General features: G+C 40.1%; 1 protein-coding gene across 1 annotated transcript in view; it reads left to right on the top strand.

The window, feature by feature from the left end:
- Positions 1-20,506, top strand: part of TBC1D9 (TBC1 domain family member 9) — a 135,185-nt gene that overhangs the window by 56,170 nt on the left and 58,509 nt on the right. Inside the window, exons 4-5 of the mRNA XM_054484654.2 lie at positions 13,314-13,432; positions 19,936-20,164. Coding sequence (XP_054340629.1) covers positions 13,314-13,432; positions 19,936-20,164 — 348 coding nt within the window. The remainder of the gene's footprint in view (positions 1-13,313; positions 13,433-19,935; positions 20,165-20,506) is intronic.

The following is a 20,506-nucleotide window of genomic DNA, read 5'->3' as shown; positions in this document are numbered from 1 at the left end:
GTTAGGCTCCTCTTGGCTGTGGAAGTTTCTCAGATTTTCCTGGGCTTGGATGATCTTGACAGTTTTGAAAGATACTGATCCAGTATATTTTGGCATGCTCCTCAATTGGAATTTGTTTGATATTTTTCTCATGATTAGACAGGGGCAGTAGATTTTTGTGAGGAAGATCACAGAGATAAAGGGCCATTTTGTTTCACCATGCCAAGTGTACATTTTATCAACATGATTTATGACCGTGGGCCTCTTTGATCACCTCCCTGAAATAGAGTTTTTTTAGGTTTCCCCACTGTAAAGTTACTCTGTTCTTCCCGTTTTCAAAGTATTCTCTTTGGAGGGAAATCACTATGTGCAGTCCATACTTAAGGAGTAGGGATTTTTCTCTCCTTTAGGGTAGACTATCTACATAATTTATGGGGAATTCTCTTGCACAGTAAATTTATCTTTTCTCCCTCATTTATTTATTTAATTATTTATGTCACTGTAGACTCATGCCTATTATTGTGTCTTCTGGGTTATAATCCAACATTACTTTATTCTTTGCTCAAATTGTTCCAGCTTTGGCCATTGGGAGCTTTTTCAGTTGACTTCATTCATTTTTAAAATTGATCTTTACTTGGTAGGAAGTGCTGTGCTGGGATCTAAAAATATAAAGACAATTATATTTGGTCTCTGCTCTTGAGAAACGTACAGTCTAGTGAGGATACAAGTAAATAGTCAATTACAGCCCAGTGTGAACCAGTGCCTTACAGTTCCATTTAATTTTTGGGCATCCAGCTAAACAGAGGAATATAGGCTAGCCTTCGGCAGAATTAGAGGAGGTTATCTGGGTGTGATTTCAGGCTGCTGGCAAGCTCTATTGCCTGGGTAATTCTCCCTCAAGGATTTAGTAGTGCCTGAAATTCTAACATTGTAATTATGTCTTTTTCCGCCTCCAACCCCCGAGATGGAGTCTTGCTGTGTTGCCCAGGCTTGAGTGCAGTGGCACGATCTCAGCTCACTGCAACATCTGCCTCCTAGGTTCAAGCGATTCTCCTGCCTCAGCCTCCTGAGTAGCTGGGATTACAGGCATGCCCGGCCAATTTTTGTATTTTTAGTAGAGACGGGGTTTTACCATGTTGGTCAGGCTGGTCTCGAACTCCTGATCTCGTGATCCGCCCTCCTTGGCCTCCCAAATGCTGGGATTGCAGGCATGAGCCACCGTACCAGGCCATAATTGTGTCTTTTTAAATGTATTCTGAGATGCAAACAGCCCAGTGAGAGACAATTGACTATAACCATTGTTTACACAGCCGATGAACGAAGGCATGGCTTCAAGGTTTAGAGCAGTGGGAAAACCCATCTAGAAGTGAAGAATGGGGATTGAGTGAGAGGAAGGTGATAAAGGATTAAGGAAGAGGAAGCTGGGACTCTGACCTGGACAGACTTACCAGTGTGACCTAGGCTCCTGGAAGACAGTGTTGCAGTCTTCTCTGCACGTTTACCCACCACAGAGGGAGCCCGTAGAAGGAAAAGTGCCATTTGGCCTGCCGTAGTTGATTGGGAAAGCATCACATTTTGTTGGCAAACAATCTAGAATCGTTTCATAGTCAGCAGATGAAGAACTAAAAAGAAAGAAGTTAAAAGTCAGGGAGAGCCACCAAACCCCTCCACCTCATGACGGTGTGGAAAGGACGCCACCTCCTTCTCGCTCGCTTTCCAGCAATCCCGCATGAGTGCCAAACTGCCTGTGAGATCCTTTGTAGGGAGTAGGTCTTCAGAGCCCTCAGATCTCTCCTTACAGCCCTCCAGGCTCCTGGTCTTCCCACCTCAATTTCTGGTGATGTAAGGAACTGGTTTGTGTCTCCTGTGACTTTTCCTCTGCCCCTGAGCCATTACCTTTGTTGTCATTGACATTTATAATGTCATTGCCTGACGTTACTACTCCTCAGTCTGATTCCGGGGCTTTGCCATGGTATTGCTGTGAAACACATCTTCCTGTGAATACTCCTATGAGATAGAATTGGATGTTACAAAGCTGAGTTATTCCTGAATTATTTGCTGAGCCAAGGATAAGGAACACTACGCTGTAAATGCTGATGGCATAATTTATTGTCCAAAGAGATGTGTAGTTTTCTTTTCCCAGTGACACCTGTTTCATTATAATAAACCCAGAATGGTTTTAGTTTTTGTATATATTGATTACCCATAGAGATAGCTCCAGAATTTCCTTATGGAAGACTGCACAGAAGGAAGTGACAAGCGTTGTGAAAGTGGTTTTTTGTTGTTGTGTTTTGTTGCATTTTGTATTGTTTTTTTGAGACAATGTCTTACTCTGTCGCCTAGGCTGGAGTTCAGTGGCATGATCTCAGCTCACTGCAACCTCTGCCTCCCAGGCTCAAGTGATCCTCCCACCTCCACCTCCCAAGTAGCTGGGACTACAGGCACACACCACCATGCCCTGCTAATTTATTTATTTTTTTGTAGAGACACGGTTTTGCCAAGTTGCCCAGGCTAATCTCAAACTCCTGTGCTCAAGCCATCCGCCTGCCTCAGCTTCCCAAAGTGCTAGGTTTACAAGTGTGAGCCACCGCACCAGGCCACCTATTAATTGTTCTTTCTTACTGATTTCCATTTAAAATCCAAGTTACTGGCTCCTTTTCATGATAAGATTTTAAGAGCAGAAGCTGCTCCCTTAATATTTTTTAAATATATCTGTATCTTATTGTTTGTAAATTTAATGTTATTTTTCATAAACTACAAAGTTAGTATGGCATAGGAAAATATATTAAAAACTTCTAATTTGCTAGGATTTTATGAAATATTGCTATAAGAGAAACTTCTGCAGATAATTGGGTAAGTCTAATTCACTGCCTTGTAGAATCCATGGGATTATAAAACCTTTTTCTATAAACCTTGATCTTGTCATGTGTTTTGTAAATCTTTAATAAGCATAAATTGAATTAAAGGGAGCATCTGCCACCAATGTCTTGACATAGACCACATAGAGCAGTAGTAGTGTTAGTGGTAAGTCCTAGCTGTATGATTTGCCTTAGACTTGAGCCACATGAAATCAGGCAGGAGGACTCTTTAGGACCATCTTATTGCCACTATAATAAGCACCTGGCCCTCGGCAATATGAATCATACAGAAAGCGGGATGGAAGTACCAAGAGTTATTTGATGAGACATTATTTTCATATGCCTCTTTTTGTCTTTTTTTTTTTTTTTTTTCTTTAGACAGACTCTTGCTCTGTCTCCAGGCTGGAGTGCAGTGGCACAATCTCGGCTCACTGCAACCTCTGCCTTCTGGGTTCAAGTAATTCTCCTGCCTCAGCCTCCAGAGTAGCTGGGATTACAGGCACCTGCCACCACGCCTGGGTAATTTTTGTGTTTTTTAGTAGAGATGGGGTTTCACCTTGTTGGCCAGGCTGGTCTCGAACTCCTGACTCAGGTGATCTGCCCACCTCAGCCTCCCAAAGTGCTGGGATAACAGCTGTGAGCCACAACGCCTGGCCCGCCTCTCTTTATCTTCTGTGAGTTTATCCAAGTTGGTCTGAAGAAGTTGATCGTTTACATTTCCTTGACATGGAGAACTTTAATTGGGAAAGGGAGCCAAAAAACTTTCCTAAACAATGACCATTTCATTTCACTAGTACCCAAAATGCGGTTTTTGTTCTTTTTGGCTAATATGCCATTATGTCAACAAATCTAGCCTACAGAAGGGCATTATGCTTAATAGTTTGACAGTAAATTCTACCTTCTATCCAGCCAGTTTTGTTGAGCTGATTTACTGTACTCTGACAATTCTGTCTCTCATGGTTTACCAGTGAATTGACTATTTTGCACCTGGGGCTCACGTTGGAGTAAAAATAGGTACAGATATGCCCCCAGCAGCTCTTGTTTTGGATATGGTGTTCCAGAGGCAGGAGAGAGTCCAGTCCATTGTCTTCCTTGGCCTTCAGTTGGCAGAGGTAGAAAGTCATTTGGCTTTCTTCCCATTATAAGGACTAGAAGGTTCTAACAGTAAGAAGGGTTGGTTATATGATCTCCGTGGGAATATGGACACATAGGAATGCAGGTAATTCCAAGGATACGATCTAAAGAAAGGAGTTCTGTGACAGCTCAGGAGAATTAGAAACAAAGATACAGAAGGAGCTGCTGGCAGTTCCCTCTGGATGCATCTGACCTTCAAAAAGGGCTAATAAAGGAAAGTGTGGAGACGATGTGTTTGACGGACAGCTCACTGACAACAGTGCCGAACAGTGCCTTGATCTGGCTGTGTATTGATTTGGTTTCCCTTTTCTTTACCATTCCAGAATGTCATCTGGGCCTAGATGGTCACTGTATTTCAGAAATGAAAGATAGAGCAGCCATCGTCTTGCCTGCCCCTCTTTTTGTAGTAGGATGCAGAGGCAAGGTGAATTGTCCAAGTTCACATCCCTGGTTATAACTAGTTATGTGGCGCTCAGACCAAGTTCTCAGGTCTCCCCACTCCCATCCCAGACTTCTTAAGCGGCACCATGCTGGCTTTTATAATTAAATATTCTTTTAGTTAGCGACTGGTAAGACCCAGAGTTTAATTAAAGATTACTAATTGGTTCTGCTCTTATTCTGTACTGTAGATAAAGAAAATGTTGGGTAATTTAGTTGCCTTCTGCATGAGGCAGACGTAATGTGAAAGTTGATAGGTATTTTTATAATTCTTTCTTGGTCTGTGTAACTCAAGGACTATTCTCGTATCCTTAGAAACACAGTGAGTTAAGAAAGCAAACAAAAATAATTGCTCCTTTTTTCTTCAAGCAATACATGTTTATTGCAAAAATTACAAAATATAGATACATAAAACGAATAAAAAAAGAAACCACATCACAAATCATCACTTTCTAGACTTTAAAAAATCTCCAATATACTTTATATACCTATATATACAAATATATATAGGTATATAATATATACGATGTGTGTAGTATATATTTACAGTATATATAAATATATAACAGATACGTATTTAAATGCAAATAAAAATGGAAAATAATATATTGAAAATAATTTTTATGTCAATAAAATGTATTTCCATACCATCAATTTTCTTTTTTTTTTTTTTTTTTCTGAGACAGGGTCTTACTCTGTTGCCCAGGATAGAGTGCAGTGGCACGATCTCGGCCTACTGCAACCTCCAGCTCCTGTCTTCAAGTGATTCTCCTGCCTCACCCTCAGGCATAGCTGGGACTACAGGTGTACGCCACCACTTCTGGCTAATTTTTGTATTTTTAGTAGAGATGAGGTTTCATCATGCTGCCCAGGCTGATCTCAAACTCCTGACCTCAAGTGATTCACCCACCTCGGCCTCCCGAAGTGCTAGTATTACAGGCATGAGCCACTGCGCCTGGCCTATCAATTTTAATAAGTAGATATTTTATGTGAATGTAACATAAATTATCTACTCAGTATGTTATTGGAAATCTAGGGTTTTTTCCCCCTACTATTACGTATTTTGAACAATCTTAGTGAATATTCTCCCAATAAAATCTTTGCACATTCTCTTAATTATCACCTTAGGATAAATTTATGGAAGTAGATATCTTGAATCAAAGAATATGCATATAATTAAAATAGCAAAAATAAAAAAGTTAAAAAAGGATATGCATGTAATTAATATGTCTAGCTTGATTGCCCTCCAGAAAGATAGACATTTATGTTCCCACTATCCAGTAAAATAAGGATGTTAACTACTGATTCTTACTGCCAAGGCTGAATGAGTTACCTGGGACTCTCTCTTCTCAAAGTGATTATAAAGCTGTGAGCATATTATTATGACCCATAAGAGATTATAAGCAGAGTTATGTCAGAATCTTATCATAGTTACACAAGAGGGCCTAGGCATATAATATGCATCTTTTGCAATCAAACATAAGTATTCCAGGGCCTGAGAGGTTTGTGCTAAATGTATGTTAGTTGGGCAATAGTTAAGCAGCTAGTTTCTTTTCTTGACATCAGAAGTTAGAAATATTTTCTGAATCACATTTCAAGATGAGGTCTTTGTGTTCTGCTGCTTATGATAATTCCAAAAGTAACTGTTTGGTGTTTTCTGTGTTCTAAGGACTTGATGTGTATTACCTGACTTAATCTCTAGCACAAACCAGTGTGTTAAGTGTTGTTCCTTACATATTACAGACAAGAAATCTGAAGGACAAAGAGGTTAAAGTAATTTACCCACGGCCCCAGAGTTAGTATGTGGCATTGTAGAAGTTTGAAACCAGGTGTACTTTCTCGACATGGTCTGAGGCATTAAGTAATATCGCCTCACTCATAACCAGGCTTCTTATTATTTCAGATAATTTAACCTTTATTCATACTCACTGCACTTGTAAAACATGTAAGAAGGCAGCAAAGTATAGCAATTTAGAGTGCAGACTTTGGATGTGTGCAGTGGCTCGTGCCTGTAATCCCAGCACTTTGGGAAGCTGAGGTGGGGAAGATCACTTGAGCCCAGGAGTTTGAGACCAGACTGGGCAACATAGTGAGGCTCTGTCTCTATTAAAATAAATAAAGAAATGAAAAAGATTATTAAAAAAAAATATATATAGGCTTCAGAGCCAGAAAAATCTGGATATGTTTGACAGTTTTTTTGTTGTTTTGGTTTTTTTTTTTGTTTTTTTTTGAAACAGGGTCTCACTCTGGAGTGTGGAGTGAGCCAGGCTGGAGTGCAGTGGCACAATCACAGCTCACTGCAGCCTTGATCTCCCCATTAGGTGACCCCCTACCTTAGCCTCCCGAGTAGCTGGGACTACAGGCATACACCATCACACCCTGCTAATTTTGGTAATTTTTGTAGAGATAGAGTTTTGCCATGTTGCCCAGGCTGGTCTCGAACTCCTAGGCTCAAGTGATCCACCTGCCTTGGCCCCTCAAAGTGCTGGGATTACAGGTGTGAGCCACTGTGCCCGGCCTGTTTGATATTTCAGTAGTTAAGTGTGATGCCTATTCTTGGTAAGCACAAATAATAGAGGGCATTATTATTATCATCTTACTTAACCTGATTATAATTATAACTTTAGTTAGATGTGGATTTTGAAAAAGCATATTTTCGTTTGTTTCTAAAAATGTTTCAAATCACCGTGTTATTTTTGGGTTTTGTCTTTTGCCCTCTCTGAATATAAGTTTGTAATTTTTCTGGATGTAGAAAGTACAAGGGTGGCTTGGTAAATACAGGGACAGGTTAAATGTTGCTCCAGCGTATGGAGTAATACTCTTGCCTTCATTTGGTATGGAAACTTCAAAATTATCATCTTTGTGACTAAGATTATATTGGATAAGGCCATAATACAGATGATTTCTTCATTTGATTCCCTTTATTTAATTAGCTTCAAGTGCTGTTCATGTGAGCTCAGTGATCCACATAGCCTGTTCTGAATCTGAAAATACTAGGTCAGTTGCTTTTTAATCCTTGGAGCCTTATTGGGTTTTTGTTTTGTTTTCTGCCATGTGATGAGTGGTTTTTATTTTTGTATGCACATACAAATGTATGTGCATTTGTATGTGCATACATACACTTATGATCAATGAGAATTTACCATTTTAGTTATTCTGCAATACAGGTTTTTCTCAAGTTCTGCAGTCCCAGAAACAAAATGTATTATTCCTAGGAGGTAGGAAGAAAAAAAATGTATTATGAATCATGCACCACAAAAGAAATATCTGCCGAATATCTATCAATGGAGGCTTAAACCTTTGTTCTTAATCCTCAGAGGCCAGATGTGATAGAATCATTTTGGAGGTCCATCTTCTATTTATTTCAAGTAGACTTCATGACTTTAAGATAGATTACAAACTAGATGAATAATTAGACTAGGATGATTTAATATTTTTCATCACTGCAGACAACATTAAAAAGTTTGCCCAGGTATATATTTAGGGCCTCTGGCCATTACCCTAAAAAACTGCTTTAAATGATAATGGTTCTTATTTTTGAGAAGTCAGTGTCTAAACCTATCAAGTGTTCTAGTTTTTAGCCACAGCAGAATGCCTTAACTTGCATTTCCTGAAGGATTCTCATACCCAACATCAGGGTTCTTTGTTATTCCAGCTGATTACACAATCGGGTCAGCTTGTTTTTCCTGCTGCATCTCTGTAAATGGGGCCTTTCCAGAAAATCGACAGCCAAGCCCTTCCTTTCTCTTCTGAGTGTCCTAACACAGTTTGTTCAAGCTGCTGGGTAAATAGATCAGTTCCTTGTCAGGGTCATGACAAAGGAGCTTCATATTATCTCACTTTAATAACAAGTTCTAAGACCTGAATTATTGCAGCACATGTATTTACCTACTTGAGAAATGGAAGAGCCATTTATAAGGAACATTTGGGATTCAAACACGTTTCCTTTGGAGTCTCAGGTTTTTAAGGAGTGGTCCAGAAAAAGTGGCATTTGTTCTGATATCTCTGAGAGGTAACTTGGAACCTTTTTTCTGGGGTGAGAAGTGGACAGAAGTGGCCACCTGCTTCCAGAAGTATTTTTTACTGGATTGGCATCTTCAGATGGTGGTGGTGAATTCAGTCCTGGCTTTAGGTATCCTCGTACTTTTAGTGACCAGAACTTGGAGCTGGAACACCTGTCCTTACTGCTTCTTTGTGCATTTAGGAAAATGTTCAGAGAATGTGGTGCATTTGTGCAGTATACATAAATTTTAAAAGATACTTTTACATTATTCTCCCCAGAAAGTATCTGTTGGGTCTAGATAGAGATCCATAATTCAATTCCTAAAGCTGCTGTTTACTGATGGCGTTTGTCTTTTTTCATTTCTAAAATAGCATATGATGATAATGGGTTCATATAATGGTACACAAAGTTCTTCTGACTCTTGAGTGGTGCTCTCACCATGCTCTGCCCTTTACCAAGTCGTCACACCAGGACCTTTACTTTTAGAGTTCCTGCTACACTGGTCATAGAATCCAGTCTTCTGAAACTCTTTGTATCTTAGGCTTGGATGTAGCCAGAAGAAACCTCCAAAACCTCTCTTGGCAGTACCGAAGCAGCCCCAAAGCACTGAGCACGCCGAAAGTCTTGAAGATCCTGAGACTTACAGTCCCAGCACCCCTCCTATACATGGGAGCAGCAGGTGGCTAGCTATGACTCCAAAAGGCCAGCCTTTTCATGTGACACAAGTGTGGGAGGAAGGACAGAACACAGAAGACAGAACAAAAACAGTACAAGCAGAAGCAATAGGTTTGGGACTAGTGCTGGTAAAGGAAAATATACATGTAGGCATTACCTACCTCATGGCGAGCAGTAGAGAAGATAGCCAGTGGTGAGAACAATGTTGGTGGATGGTGGGGATTATGGGAATGATGGACAGTGGGCAGTGTGGGACAGCAGGTCCTGGGGCAGCAGAGGAGGCAACAGGTGGGGAAACAATGAGAGCAAACCTGAACTTCAATGCAAGATTACTCAGATGACTATTTGAAGATGGGGAAAGACACATTAGCCATGTGGACCTTCATATAATGTCAGTGAAGGTTGGAGGTACAAGTAGATGTTTATTGAATGAGTGCATTCATATGGGCATATACCATTTCTGCTATGGGAGTGTGTGTGTGGTGGGGATGTACATATAGAAATGTGTGCATAAAGAAACCTTTATCCTTTCTTTATGCATGAAGCATACAGGCTGGGCACAGTGGCTCATGCCTGTAATCCCAGCACTTCAGGAGGCCAAGGCTGGCGGATTGCTTGAGGCCAGGAGTTTGAGACCTACTAAAAATATGAAAACAATTAGCGGGGTGTGGTGAGATGCACCAGTAGTCCCAGCTACTGGGGAGGCTGAGGTGATAGGATCTTCTGAGCCCCAGAAGGTTGAGGATGCAGTGAGCCAAGATCATGCCACTGTACTCTAGCCTGGGCAACAAAGCATGACTCTGTCTCAAAAAAAAAAAGGAGGGGGAGGAAGGGAAGGGAGGAGGAAGAGAAGAGGAAGGGGAAGGGAAGGGAAAGGAGGGAAGGGGAGGGGGAAGGGGAGGAGGAAGGGGAGGGGAGGAAGGAGGAAGGGAAGGGAAAAGGGAGAAGGGAAGGGAAAAGGGGGAAGGGAAGGGAAAAGGGGGAAGGGAAGGGAAAAGGGGGAAGGGAAGGGAAAAGGGGGAAGGGAAGGGAAAAGGGAGAAGGGAAGGGAAAAGGGAGAAGGGAAGGGAAAAGGGAAGGGAAAAGGGAAGGGAAGGGGGAAGGGAAGGGAAAAGGGGGAAGAGAAGGGGGAAGGGAAGGGAAAATGGAGAAGGGAAGGGAAAAGGGGGAAGGGAAGGGAAAAGGGGGAAGGGAAGGGAAAAGGGGGAAGGGAAGGGAAAAGGGGGAAGGGAAGGGAAAAGGGAGAAGGGAAGGGAAAAGGGAGAAGGGAAGGGAAAAGGGAAGTGAAGGGAAGGGGGAAGGGAAGGGAAAAGGGGGAAGAGAAGGGGGAAGGGAAGGGAAGGGGGAAGGGAAGGGAAGTGGGGAAGGAAGGAGGAGGGGAAGCTTTGAAAGCAGCGTGTGCAAAGCTGATAGGTCTTGTGGCTGATGGGCTTTTCTATCCACGACAACCAAGGGATAGTGTTGGATTCCATGGGATTCTGAAAGTAAAGTACCTGGTGTGATAACTTGGTAAAGGGCAGAGCATGGTGAGATACCAGTCAAGAGCCAGATTATCCTGGCTGAGCCAAAGCTCAGACTCTACAAAGCATATCTGTGATCAATGTAGGCAGGGACAGATGAGAGGCAAAACAGATGAATTATGCCTCCTGGGTCTGCAGAACTCAGTCCTGTGGTTCCCAGGAGTACCTCTGTCCTGAGGTGCAGTCTGTCTGACAGTGCCAACAAGCACAGATGGAACAGCCGGGTGGAGGATTCATGGCTGGCATTTATTCTGCACAGGGCTCTCTCTGTGTCTGCCGCATGTCACAGCTGGTGATGGTGGTGACCTGGTTACAGACAAGGAAGGGCTCTGTATGTCTGAAAAAATTTTCCAATTAGTATTTAAAATTTTTAAGTTTAAAATATTTTAAAGCTCTCAAACTCCAAAATGACTCATTCGCTAAATATTTCAAATAGGCATTGTACTTTGCGTTTGAACAGTATTTTTACTGTCCACGATGTGTCGACAGACATTAGCCCTTGTGATTTTCACAGTATTTCTCTGAGATGGGTAAAGGTTGTTGTTTTGTTGGAGTCTCTCTCTCTCCACAAGGTCTCACTCTGTTGCCCAGGCTGAAGGCCAGTGGCACCATCATGGCTCACTGCGGCCTCAAACTCTTGGGTTCGAGCTATGCTCCCACATCAGCCTCTGGCGTAGCTAGGAACTACGGGTGTGTGCTACCACTCCCAGCTAATTTTTTAATTTTTTGTAGAGATGAGGGTATCACTATGTTGCCCAGGCTGGTCTCAAACTCCTGGCCTCAAGTGATCTCCTCATCTCTGCCTCTGAAAGCACTGGGATTAGAGGGGTGTGCCACTGCCCCCAGCCAGTTTTGTGTTTTTAATTGATCTCAGTTTTACAGAATTTGAGACAGAGATTAAGCACCTGTCTAAAGTCACCCAGCTGACTGGTGGCAGAGAAGGAGGAGGTACCCGGCTGTTCTGATTTCAAAGTCTTGCCATGACATTGTAGGACAGTTATCCCACTGCTTTTACATGTGGTAGCTTATGACCATGAAAGAGCAAGTGTGGAAAATATCCAGGAAGAGGAGCAATGTATTCTTCAGTGTTTTCAATGGACTCTTCTCCACTAAGATACCTGCTTTTTTTTTTTTTTCTTTTAGACAGGGTCTCACCGTGTCATTGTCAAAGCTGGAGTGCAGTGGTGTGATCATAGCTCACTGCAACCTCGACCTCCTAGGCTCATGTGGACCTCTCACCTCCGCCTCCCAAGTAGCTGGACTACAGGCACATGCCATCATGTCTGACTAATTTTTCTTATTATTATTTGTAGAGACTGGGTCTCCCCATGTTACCCAGGCTGGTCTTGAACTCCTGGGCTCTAGTGATGCTCCCGTCTTAGCCTCCCAAAGTGCCAGGATTACAGTCGTGAGCCACTGCACTCAGCTGATACCTGCTTTTTATCCTTCACATAAGCATCCCTTGTAGGCAATTTTGATGTTTAGTCTCAAAGTAAAAGAAAGTACATGTGGGTTTTGTTTTGCCTTTCCTCAGTGTATCTGAAATCTCTCATTCTCTCTCTCTCCTGAATTTCTTTCTCTCATTCTCTCAGAGATTTTAGTTCTGCCACAGTTCTGAGTATAATTGCAGATACATTTGTGTCTCCTGTCTTTCATTCTTTGTCAAGAATCAGAGATTCTGAGATGTTACTGATGACAAAGAACAGAGAGAAAAGACACTTTTAAGAAATCAATTAAAATATAACTTGGAAATTGAAGGAGAATCCTGAAGGGTGAATCAATGGAATCACAAACTCCTTCTTTAGTTCTGGAATGAGCAGTGCATACTATATGTTTATATGTATATATATATGACACACATGCATACACATATATATGATATACGGACAAATTATAAAAAGCCGTTTTTCTATAAGATCATTAACAATCATTAGGGGAATTTAGTCCAGTATCTTTATACCCCCACCCTGATGGCATACCTATTACTCCCTGCAGCTGTGAGCAAAAAGTAGTGATTACATATACTACAAAGCTGATTGTTTAAGTTTGGAGGTTGCCAGAAGAGTTATCTTAAATGCTTCTTATTATTGACCAAAATGTGGTGACTTGGTTGAGGCTGCAAGGATGACCTCATCCCATTACATTTCAAGGCAACTGTGCTAATGAGAGCCAGGCTGCTATTCCCTAGTGATAGTCCATTTTCACATCTCATTCATAATTGAAGTGAGTGAGAGTAATTTTTTGCCCATTATAGGAGGTGGTTACATCAGTTCTCCAGTGGCATACCAAAGCTCTCATATTGTTGCAACTTAACAACTGTAACCTAGTATCATAAGATCTATGTTACTCTGTAAAGTGCAAATTCTAGAAGGGAGGAAAGGGGAGGAATGTGCTAAACTCTAGTCCAGAAAAGTGAATTTAAGAAATATTGCTGCCTTCTGATCTGAAACAGTGTCCTCAAAGCCTCTGCACTCACCTAATCAAACTTGATTATAACACAACTTGATTATAATATTACTCTTGCGTTTCCACATCCTTAAATGTCTTGTGTGTGTGTCTCCTCTGGAGGAGAGAAAGCATTTAAAGGCAAAGCTCTTGGTCCGATAGTCTCCTTTGATGGTGTAGACTATAATGAAAAAGTGAGCCTGGTTTTTAAAATATCTTTGGCATGAAATCTGACACGAATTATTATTTTCATTTGTACAGGTGGTTCCAGGAAAGAAATCACTGAACACTGGGAATGGCTTGAGCAAAATCTCTTGCAGACACTCTCCATCTTTGAAAATGAGAATGATATCACCACATTTGTGAGAGGAAAAATACAGGTAGTGGGATAAAAGAAAAACATTTTAATTGGAAATAATTTCAAATTTACAGAAATGTTGTAAAAATAAGAATTGAATAAAACGTACCTGTATACCCTTTACCCAAATTCACCTGTTAACATTTTACTGCATTTGCTTTCTCATGTGTGTGTTTGCCTCCTCTCCTGAATACTTCAGTGTGTATTTTCTAAGAATAGGGCTATTCCTTTTTTTTCTTTTATTGATAGCATGATATTTTACATATTTCTGGGGTACATGTGAGTGTTTTTTACATCATAGAACGTGGAATGATCAAGTCAAGGTATTTGGGGTAGTCATCATATGGAGTATTTATTATTTCTATGTGTTGGTAACATTTCAAGTCCTCTCTTCTAGCTACTTTGAAATAGACCATATATTGTTAACTATAGTCACCTAGTCGCTATGGAACATTAGAACTCATTTCTTCTAACTGTAAGTTTGTACCATTCACCAGCCTCTCTTTGTTCCCCGTCCGACCTTCACAACTTTCCGAACCTCTGGAATCTATCATTCTACTTTGTCTCCGTGTGACCAAGTTTTTAAGCTCCCACATGTGAATGAGAACATGCGGGATATTCTAGTAAATAACAACACTACATTTATCACCTGCAATATTTAACATTATATGTAAGTTTAACATTAATACCAGAATATTTGACACATATTCTAATTTCATTAACTGGCCCACTTAATGCCCTTTACAGCCTTCCCCACCCCCACTCCAGTACAGGTAATTATCTAGGAAGACATCGCATTTAGTTTTCATGTCTTTAGTCTCCTTCAGCCTGGAACATTTCCATAGCCTTTCCTTGTCTTCTATGATGTTGAGGTTTTTAAAGTTTACAATTCTGGTTTTTTACTAGAATGATTTCATTTTGCGTTTCGTCAGATATTGTGAATCGATTCAGTTGTTGCATTCCTGGATGGAATACTGCATAGGTGATCCTGTGTCCTTCTCAAGGTATTATTTCTTGAGGCACATGACACTCATTTGCCCCTCATTGGCGTTATGAGCCCAAGGTGTTATATCCAATTTCTCCATTGTAGAGTTACTAATTTTGCCTTTGCAAATAATAAACAGTTTTCTGTAAGAAAACATTTTCAGGCCACACAAATATATCACTCCTGGTCAAAATTTCTCTCTTGATTTAGGATTGATCCATTGATGATTTTTCATCTGAACCAGTCTTTACTGTGACAGTTTACAAGATGGTGATTTTATAAAATAATGCTTGTCCAATTCCAGGCCTCTCCCACATTTACCATTTGGCAACTATTATTCTACTATAAGCAAGAGCCTTCCTTCCATTTATTTATTATTTATTGATTATTGATATGGAATCATGGATTCCTGTATTTTCCAGTTGTTTGTGTTTCATTACTGGACTTAATTATTTTGGTGCTCACACTGTCCCAGATTTAGAGGGAGCCCCTGCAAATTGCCTCCTTTGTCCTTGTCATAGTCTCCTTTATTTATTTATTTATTTATTTATTGAGACAGAGTTTCGCTCTTGTTGCCCAGGCTAGAGTGCAGTGGTGTGATCTCTGCTCACTGCAACCTCTGCCTCCTGGGTTCAAGCGATTCTCCTGCCTCAGGAGGTCAAGACTGCAATGAGCCATGATTGCACCACTGCACTCCAGCCTGGGTGACAGTGACACTCTGTCGCAAAAAAAGAAAAAAAGGGCTGTAGGAAGAAACTAAAGCTTAGAAGTGACAATAGCCAGGAGAAATAAGTAAAACAAACAAAGACCAATTATGTCAAACAGCCATTTTCCTTTTTGTTTGTATTACACCAAAAATGTCAGATTTAATTCCCCTGAAACCAATTATGAGGAGGGATTTGCTATTAATGCAGTTATGTGTGAAAGAATGTCATTCATGTGCAAATGAATGGTTTAAGCTTTCACATATTGTCCAATAATCAAGGGAACCAACAAAGTTATTTGTTTTGAGACCTAATTAACTTTTATAAATTATAAATGTAGTAGTTAACTACAGATGCAACCATAATCCAAACACCTTATGTAGCATTTTGTGTATTTCTTACCAGACCTCCCTTTTCTTAACTTTTTTTTTTTTTTTTATTAGAGACGGAGACTCACTACATTGCCCAGACTGGTCTTGAACTCCTAGGCTCAAGCAATCCACCCACCTCAGCTTCCCAAAGTGCTGGAAGTACAGGCCTAAGACACCATGCCCAGCCTCCCCATTTTTAATATGCATATTGTCATAATAGAAGTCCATGTACATATAATTTTGTTCTCGTCTTTTTTTCTTGACCAGTATCTACAATATTGTTATATAATTTTTAGTTATTATTCCATAATTGACTTTACCATTTCTGTCTTTCTAGAAGTCACCTTAGCTTCTAGACTAGTGGATGGCAGGTACAAATAAAAATCCAGTTAATACTTTTGTTCAAACAGTGTAACTTTACCCACAGGCTGTGTTTTTCCTCCTTTGGGGTAGATTACAAAATTTGGATGAATGGGTTAAGTAGTTTAAGTATTTTTAATAGACCTTAGTAGATATTGTCAGTTAGAATCTCTGTGTGATTACAGCATTGCTTGCTTTCAGCATTTTGGTTGTTTAAATTGTTTTTCAAATATAATAGGTAGAAGTTAAAGCTTAATGTTTTAGTTTTGTCTTTGGTTATTATGGGGTTGAATATTTTTTCATGTTTGCTAAGTTAAATTTCTCCTTTTTGTAAATTACCTGTCAATATTCTTTTGCATATTTAAATTTATATTGAACATCTGATATAATAGGATTTTCCAAAGTCATGAGAAGCTGTTGCCTAGAACTGGAATGACCTATTTTATATTATGTGAAACCTGTAGAAAAACCTGTAGAACCTGGGAAGGAGCTATTCTATCCCCGTATTCCATAATCTAGTCTACCTGGCTAAAAAATTATAGCCAACTAAGAAAGGGTTCTACATTCTGGATTATTTCCTTTTTTAGTGTTGAGAAAGTTGGTATTTTAGCCTTGTGGAGACTATTAGCCTTACTGTTGAAATGAGCTGGCAAAGCCTTGTCTGTTGATACTAGTATATTAGACCCTAGAGTGTTTCTGAGTGATGGTTCTTGACTGTATTTACTCTCATATATAAAAGCATTTTCTCTTTAAAATTTCAATGAGCAGGCCAGGTGCAGTGGCTCACGCCTGTAATCCCAGCACTTTGGGAGGCTGAGGCAGGCAGATCACTTGAGGTCAGGAGTTTGAGACCAGCCTGACCAACATGCAGAAATCAAAAATACACAAAAATTAGCCAGGCGTGGTGGTGCATGCCTGTAATCCCAGCTACTCAGGAAGCTGAGGCAGGAGAATCACTTGAACCCAGGAGGCGGAGGTTGCGGTGAGCTGAGATCGAGCTATTGCACTCCAGCCTCGGCAACAAGAGCAAAACTCCGTCTCAAAAATAAATGAATAAAGAAATTCAGTGAGCATTCTAGAAATGTGGTATTTAATAGATCCTTAGATAGCATAGTTCTGCTCATGGTTTGTTATATGTCACTCATTCTCACATTCTCCTTATTTTGACTTTAGATAAGAGCGCTACTACAGTGACCCAGGAGAATAGCATGTTAGCCCACTTGAGGGTCTCCAGGCTTCTCTAAGTTGTTAGCCTTTGGTGATTCCCTGGAGGCCCAGCTGCTGCTTTCTATTAGCGGGTTCTCATTCAGTTATTTTTATGTACTCATTCATTTATTTAATCTTTCATTCATAGATATTTTTTGATCCTTCTCTAAAGGCACTGACAACTTTGAAATGTCACCTAGGCCACAGGTGTATTTGCCAACTGCGAAAGGCATTTTTCATCCCTTTTCCCTTCTGAATTGACTTCTCCTTCCCACCCACGGGTCCCATGCCCTCATGCTACCTTCAGTTGTCTGAAGTTCTTAAAGTAACACTACCAACGCCTGCTTGTCCCTAGAATAGCCTGGGTCGAAAATTGAGCTCCCCCCCGGCCTTCATTGAGCTTAATGTCTTTGTTCTCTTGGTGGAGTGATATCAGTGGTAAATAGAGGAAAATATCCTTATGTTAGATATTTTTCCAGGGAAGCACATTGCTACTTCTATTGCTATCCATAATGCCCTCCACTATGACAGAGGAACAGAAGTTAGCAACTTGGTACCTAATTTCTCAGGCATTGCTAACTCCAAAACAATTGTAGATTTAGAAATCTGCAACTCTGGATTATACAATAAAGACTAAGATATGGCCCCTTAAGATATCTTTTAATTTGGAAAAACAACAACATGGATTCATTTAGTAATATTGAACATCTTTTAGGTGCTAGATATTGGTAATTAAAATGTTCAAGACATTCTTTTTGTCTTTGGAATTCATATTTAGTGGTAGAAGGACATATAAACAGGCTATTTTCCACCAGCATGTAAATTAAGACAACGTAGATATGAGAATGCTTAGAACCCATTTGGAACTGGGCTGGTTTCACAGGGAAGGTGGTATTTATTCTGGACCTGGAAAGGTTGACTTGGGAAGATTGAGAGCAGATTTTATGGGTTAAGATTCAGTGCAGATTTCTTTTCTCTTTCACTGAGAGCCTGTGAAAGATTTTAAGGCGGGAATGCTATAGTCAGATCTCTGTTTCAGAAAGTGGCCATATGAAGTAAATCGGAGTGTGGAGAGTGTTGTCAGGATGCCATTTGAGAAGCTATTATATAGTAATTCCTGGACTGTGTAGAGGGATTTTGGGATGGTTTTGTTAGAAGAATAGGATGAAGACTTGTCTTGGGGCTGTGCTTGCATCGTAAGCCCACCATTTGCTGTTATGATTATTGTCTACATGCTTACTTTTAACTAGAATTGGACAGTGACAGAGATTATAGAAGACTAAAGCCCTTTCTCCTGCCATCCACTCAGCAGCACCACAACTACCAGCAACAGGGTGAAAGGTCTGCAGTGGAAATAAGACTCAGGAAATGATTTCAACACATAATGCAGAGAGAGTCAACATTACTTCATGTGGGGGGAAAAGAATGATAGTTGAGAAAAGGCTCACAAGAGACTTTGGGACTTGGTAGGATTCACGAAACAGAACAGTCTGATTCCAGATTTTAGGCATGTAGAATGGGAGGGCCATAGGCAAAAAGGTGGGAAAGTGCAGAAATGACATGTTCAGGCCCCAAGGGTGCCTCAGGCTGGCTGGAGCACAGTTACTAATGGGACATTTGGGTCGGATGTAGTCCAGTGAGAAAAAGTTGTAGCATTGGTTGGATCCAAAAATGTACATGGGTCTAGGCTACTCTGGGCACACTGCCTGTGGGTTACCCTGCTTCATAAGGAGCAGCCAGTCTGCAATAAAAATAAAAATTAAAACATTAAAACAAACAAAGTGTACATGATTTAGATTTTTGGACTTTATAGTGGTGGTGGTTAGAAACCACTAAGTATTTTGGTAAGAATTTTGTGGTCAAATCCATTTTAGGAAGACAAATTTTTAGGGAGCATCAAGGATGCACTAGAAGCTTTAAGAACCCAAAAAGCAGGAATTCTAGGTATGAGGAGGCAGTTGCAATTTTCTATCCTTGGGCTACAGAGGGCTCAGTCATGTCAATGAGAATCTGAGAAGTTGGCCAGGGCTACACAGATACACAGTGATGCGGTGGGAGCATGAATCCAAGACTTGCATGCTCTAAAGGTCATGCATTTTTAGTTCTACCTTGAGATCAGAGAAAATGAAGATGAGGCGGGAGGGATTTGAGGATTACAAAGTCAAAGGTGGAATTCAAGGGAGCATTTTCCATCGAGATATATGTAGAAGCCAATTTTCAAGGAATTACAGAGGAACTGGGTAACAATGAAATGGCTTCTCAAGTTATTATTAATGATTGAATGGTAGATTAACCTGGTCACTTGCTATGCAGATGTTTCATTTCCTGTCTAACTGTCCAAAAATCCTGCATCTAATATAATTTTTGCTCTCATATCTACCCCTTTTCTGCTCAGATGATTACTTTTTTTTCCCTGTAGGCTCCCCAGTGTTATTCATGGCCCTGAGACAGTGAGTGTGGAGCTAAGTGTCAGTTAGTAACATGTGTTTGGTCTTTCTTTCCTCACTGGCTCATTCATGATGAATTTTTATTAATCTTGGAGAAAGGCAGAAGTTGACTTTTGAGACAACTCTACCATAACAAGCTTAGTAAAAACACTAGGACTAGCAAAATCTTTGTATCTCTTCATTTGTAAAGTAAAACTATAGGCTTCATTCCTAGTAAACTTAACAAAATAAAATTAGCACCAATAAAAATATAATAAAATCTATATTATGTGAAAATATCTTAGTACACAAATACTACTCATTAATTGGCTTAGAATTTGGGGGTTGCCATTGAAGAGCATTCCTCAATTTTTTTTTTTTAATTCAAGCCTTAGAAATTTTTTCTTCTGGAATATGTACATCTCTAGTCATATTAATACCAATTGTGTGCTTTGTGTTTTATTCCTTATTAGGGCATCATTGCAGAATACAACAAAATCAATGATGTAAAGGAAGATGATGACACGGAGAAGTTTAAAGAAGCCATTGTGAAATTTCATAGGCTGTTTGGGATGCCGGAGGAAGAGAAACTCGTCAACTATTACTCTTGCAGCTATTGGAAGGGGAAGGTCCCCCGTCAGGGTTGGATGTACCTCAGCATTAACCACCTTTGCTTTTATTCTTTCCTTATGGGAAGGGAAGGTAAGTCATCTAAAATTTCAGTAGGAAACTTTGGAAAGTCTACTGAGGTTTGCCCTGAACTCATAAACCACATCAAAATATCAGAAATAAATCTATAGTTATAACTAAGTCAATACTAATTTTTTTTACTACTGAAGTGAATTTAATTATTTTTCAATTCAAAATGGTCACTAAGTAATAAAGATTCACTAAAGGTGTAATTAATTCAGTAGACATGGATTAAATCTATAATTCTGACCTCAGAATTCACATGGCCCAGATTTACCTCTTAAAATGAACAAGCAAAACAAATATGGTATTATAAACTCAAAGGAGTTCAGTGGGATGGGGGAGTGGGGTTGT

Source organism: Pongo pygmaeus, chromosome 3, assembly GCF_028885625.2.
Source record: "Pongo pygmaeus isolate AG05252 chromosome 3, NHGRI_mPonPyg2-v2.0_pri, whole genome shotgun sequence".
Lineage (NCBI taxonomy): Eukaryota > Metazoa > Chordata > Mammalia > Primates > Hominidae > Pongo > Pongo pygmaeus.
Note: the sequence above shows the minus strand (reverse complement) of the source record. Positions and strands in the feature narration are given on the sequence as shown.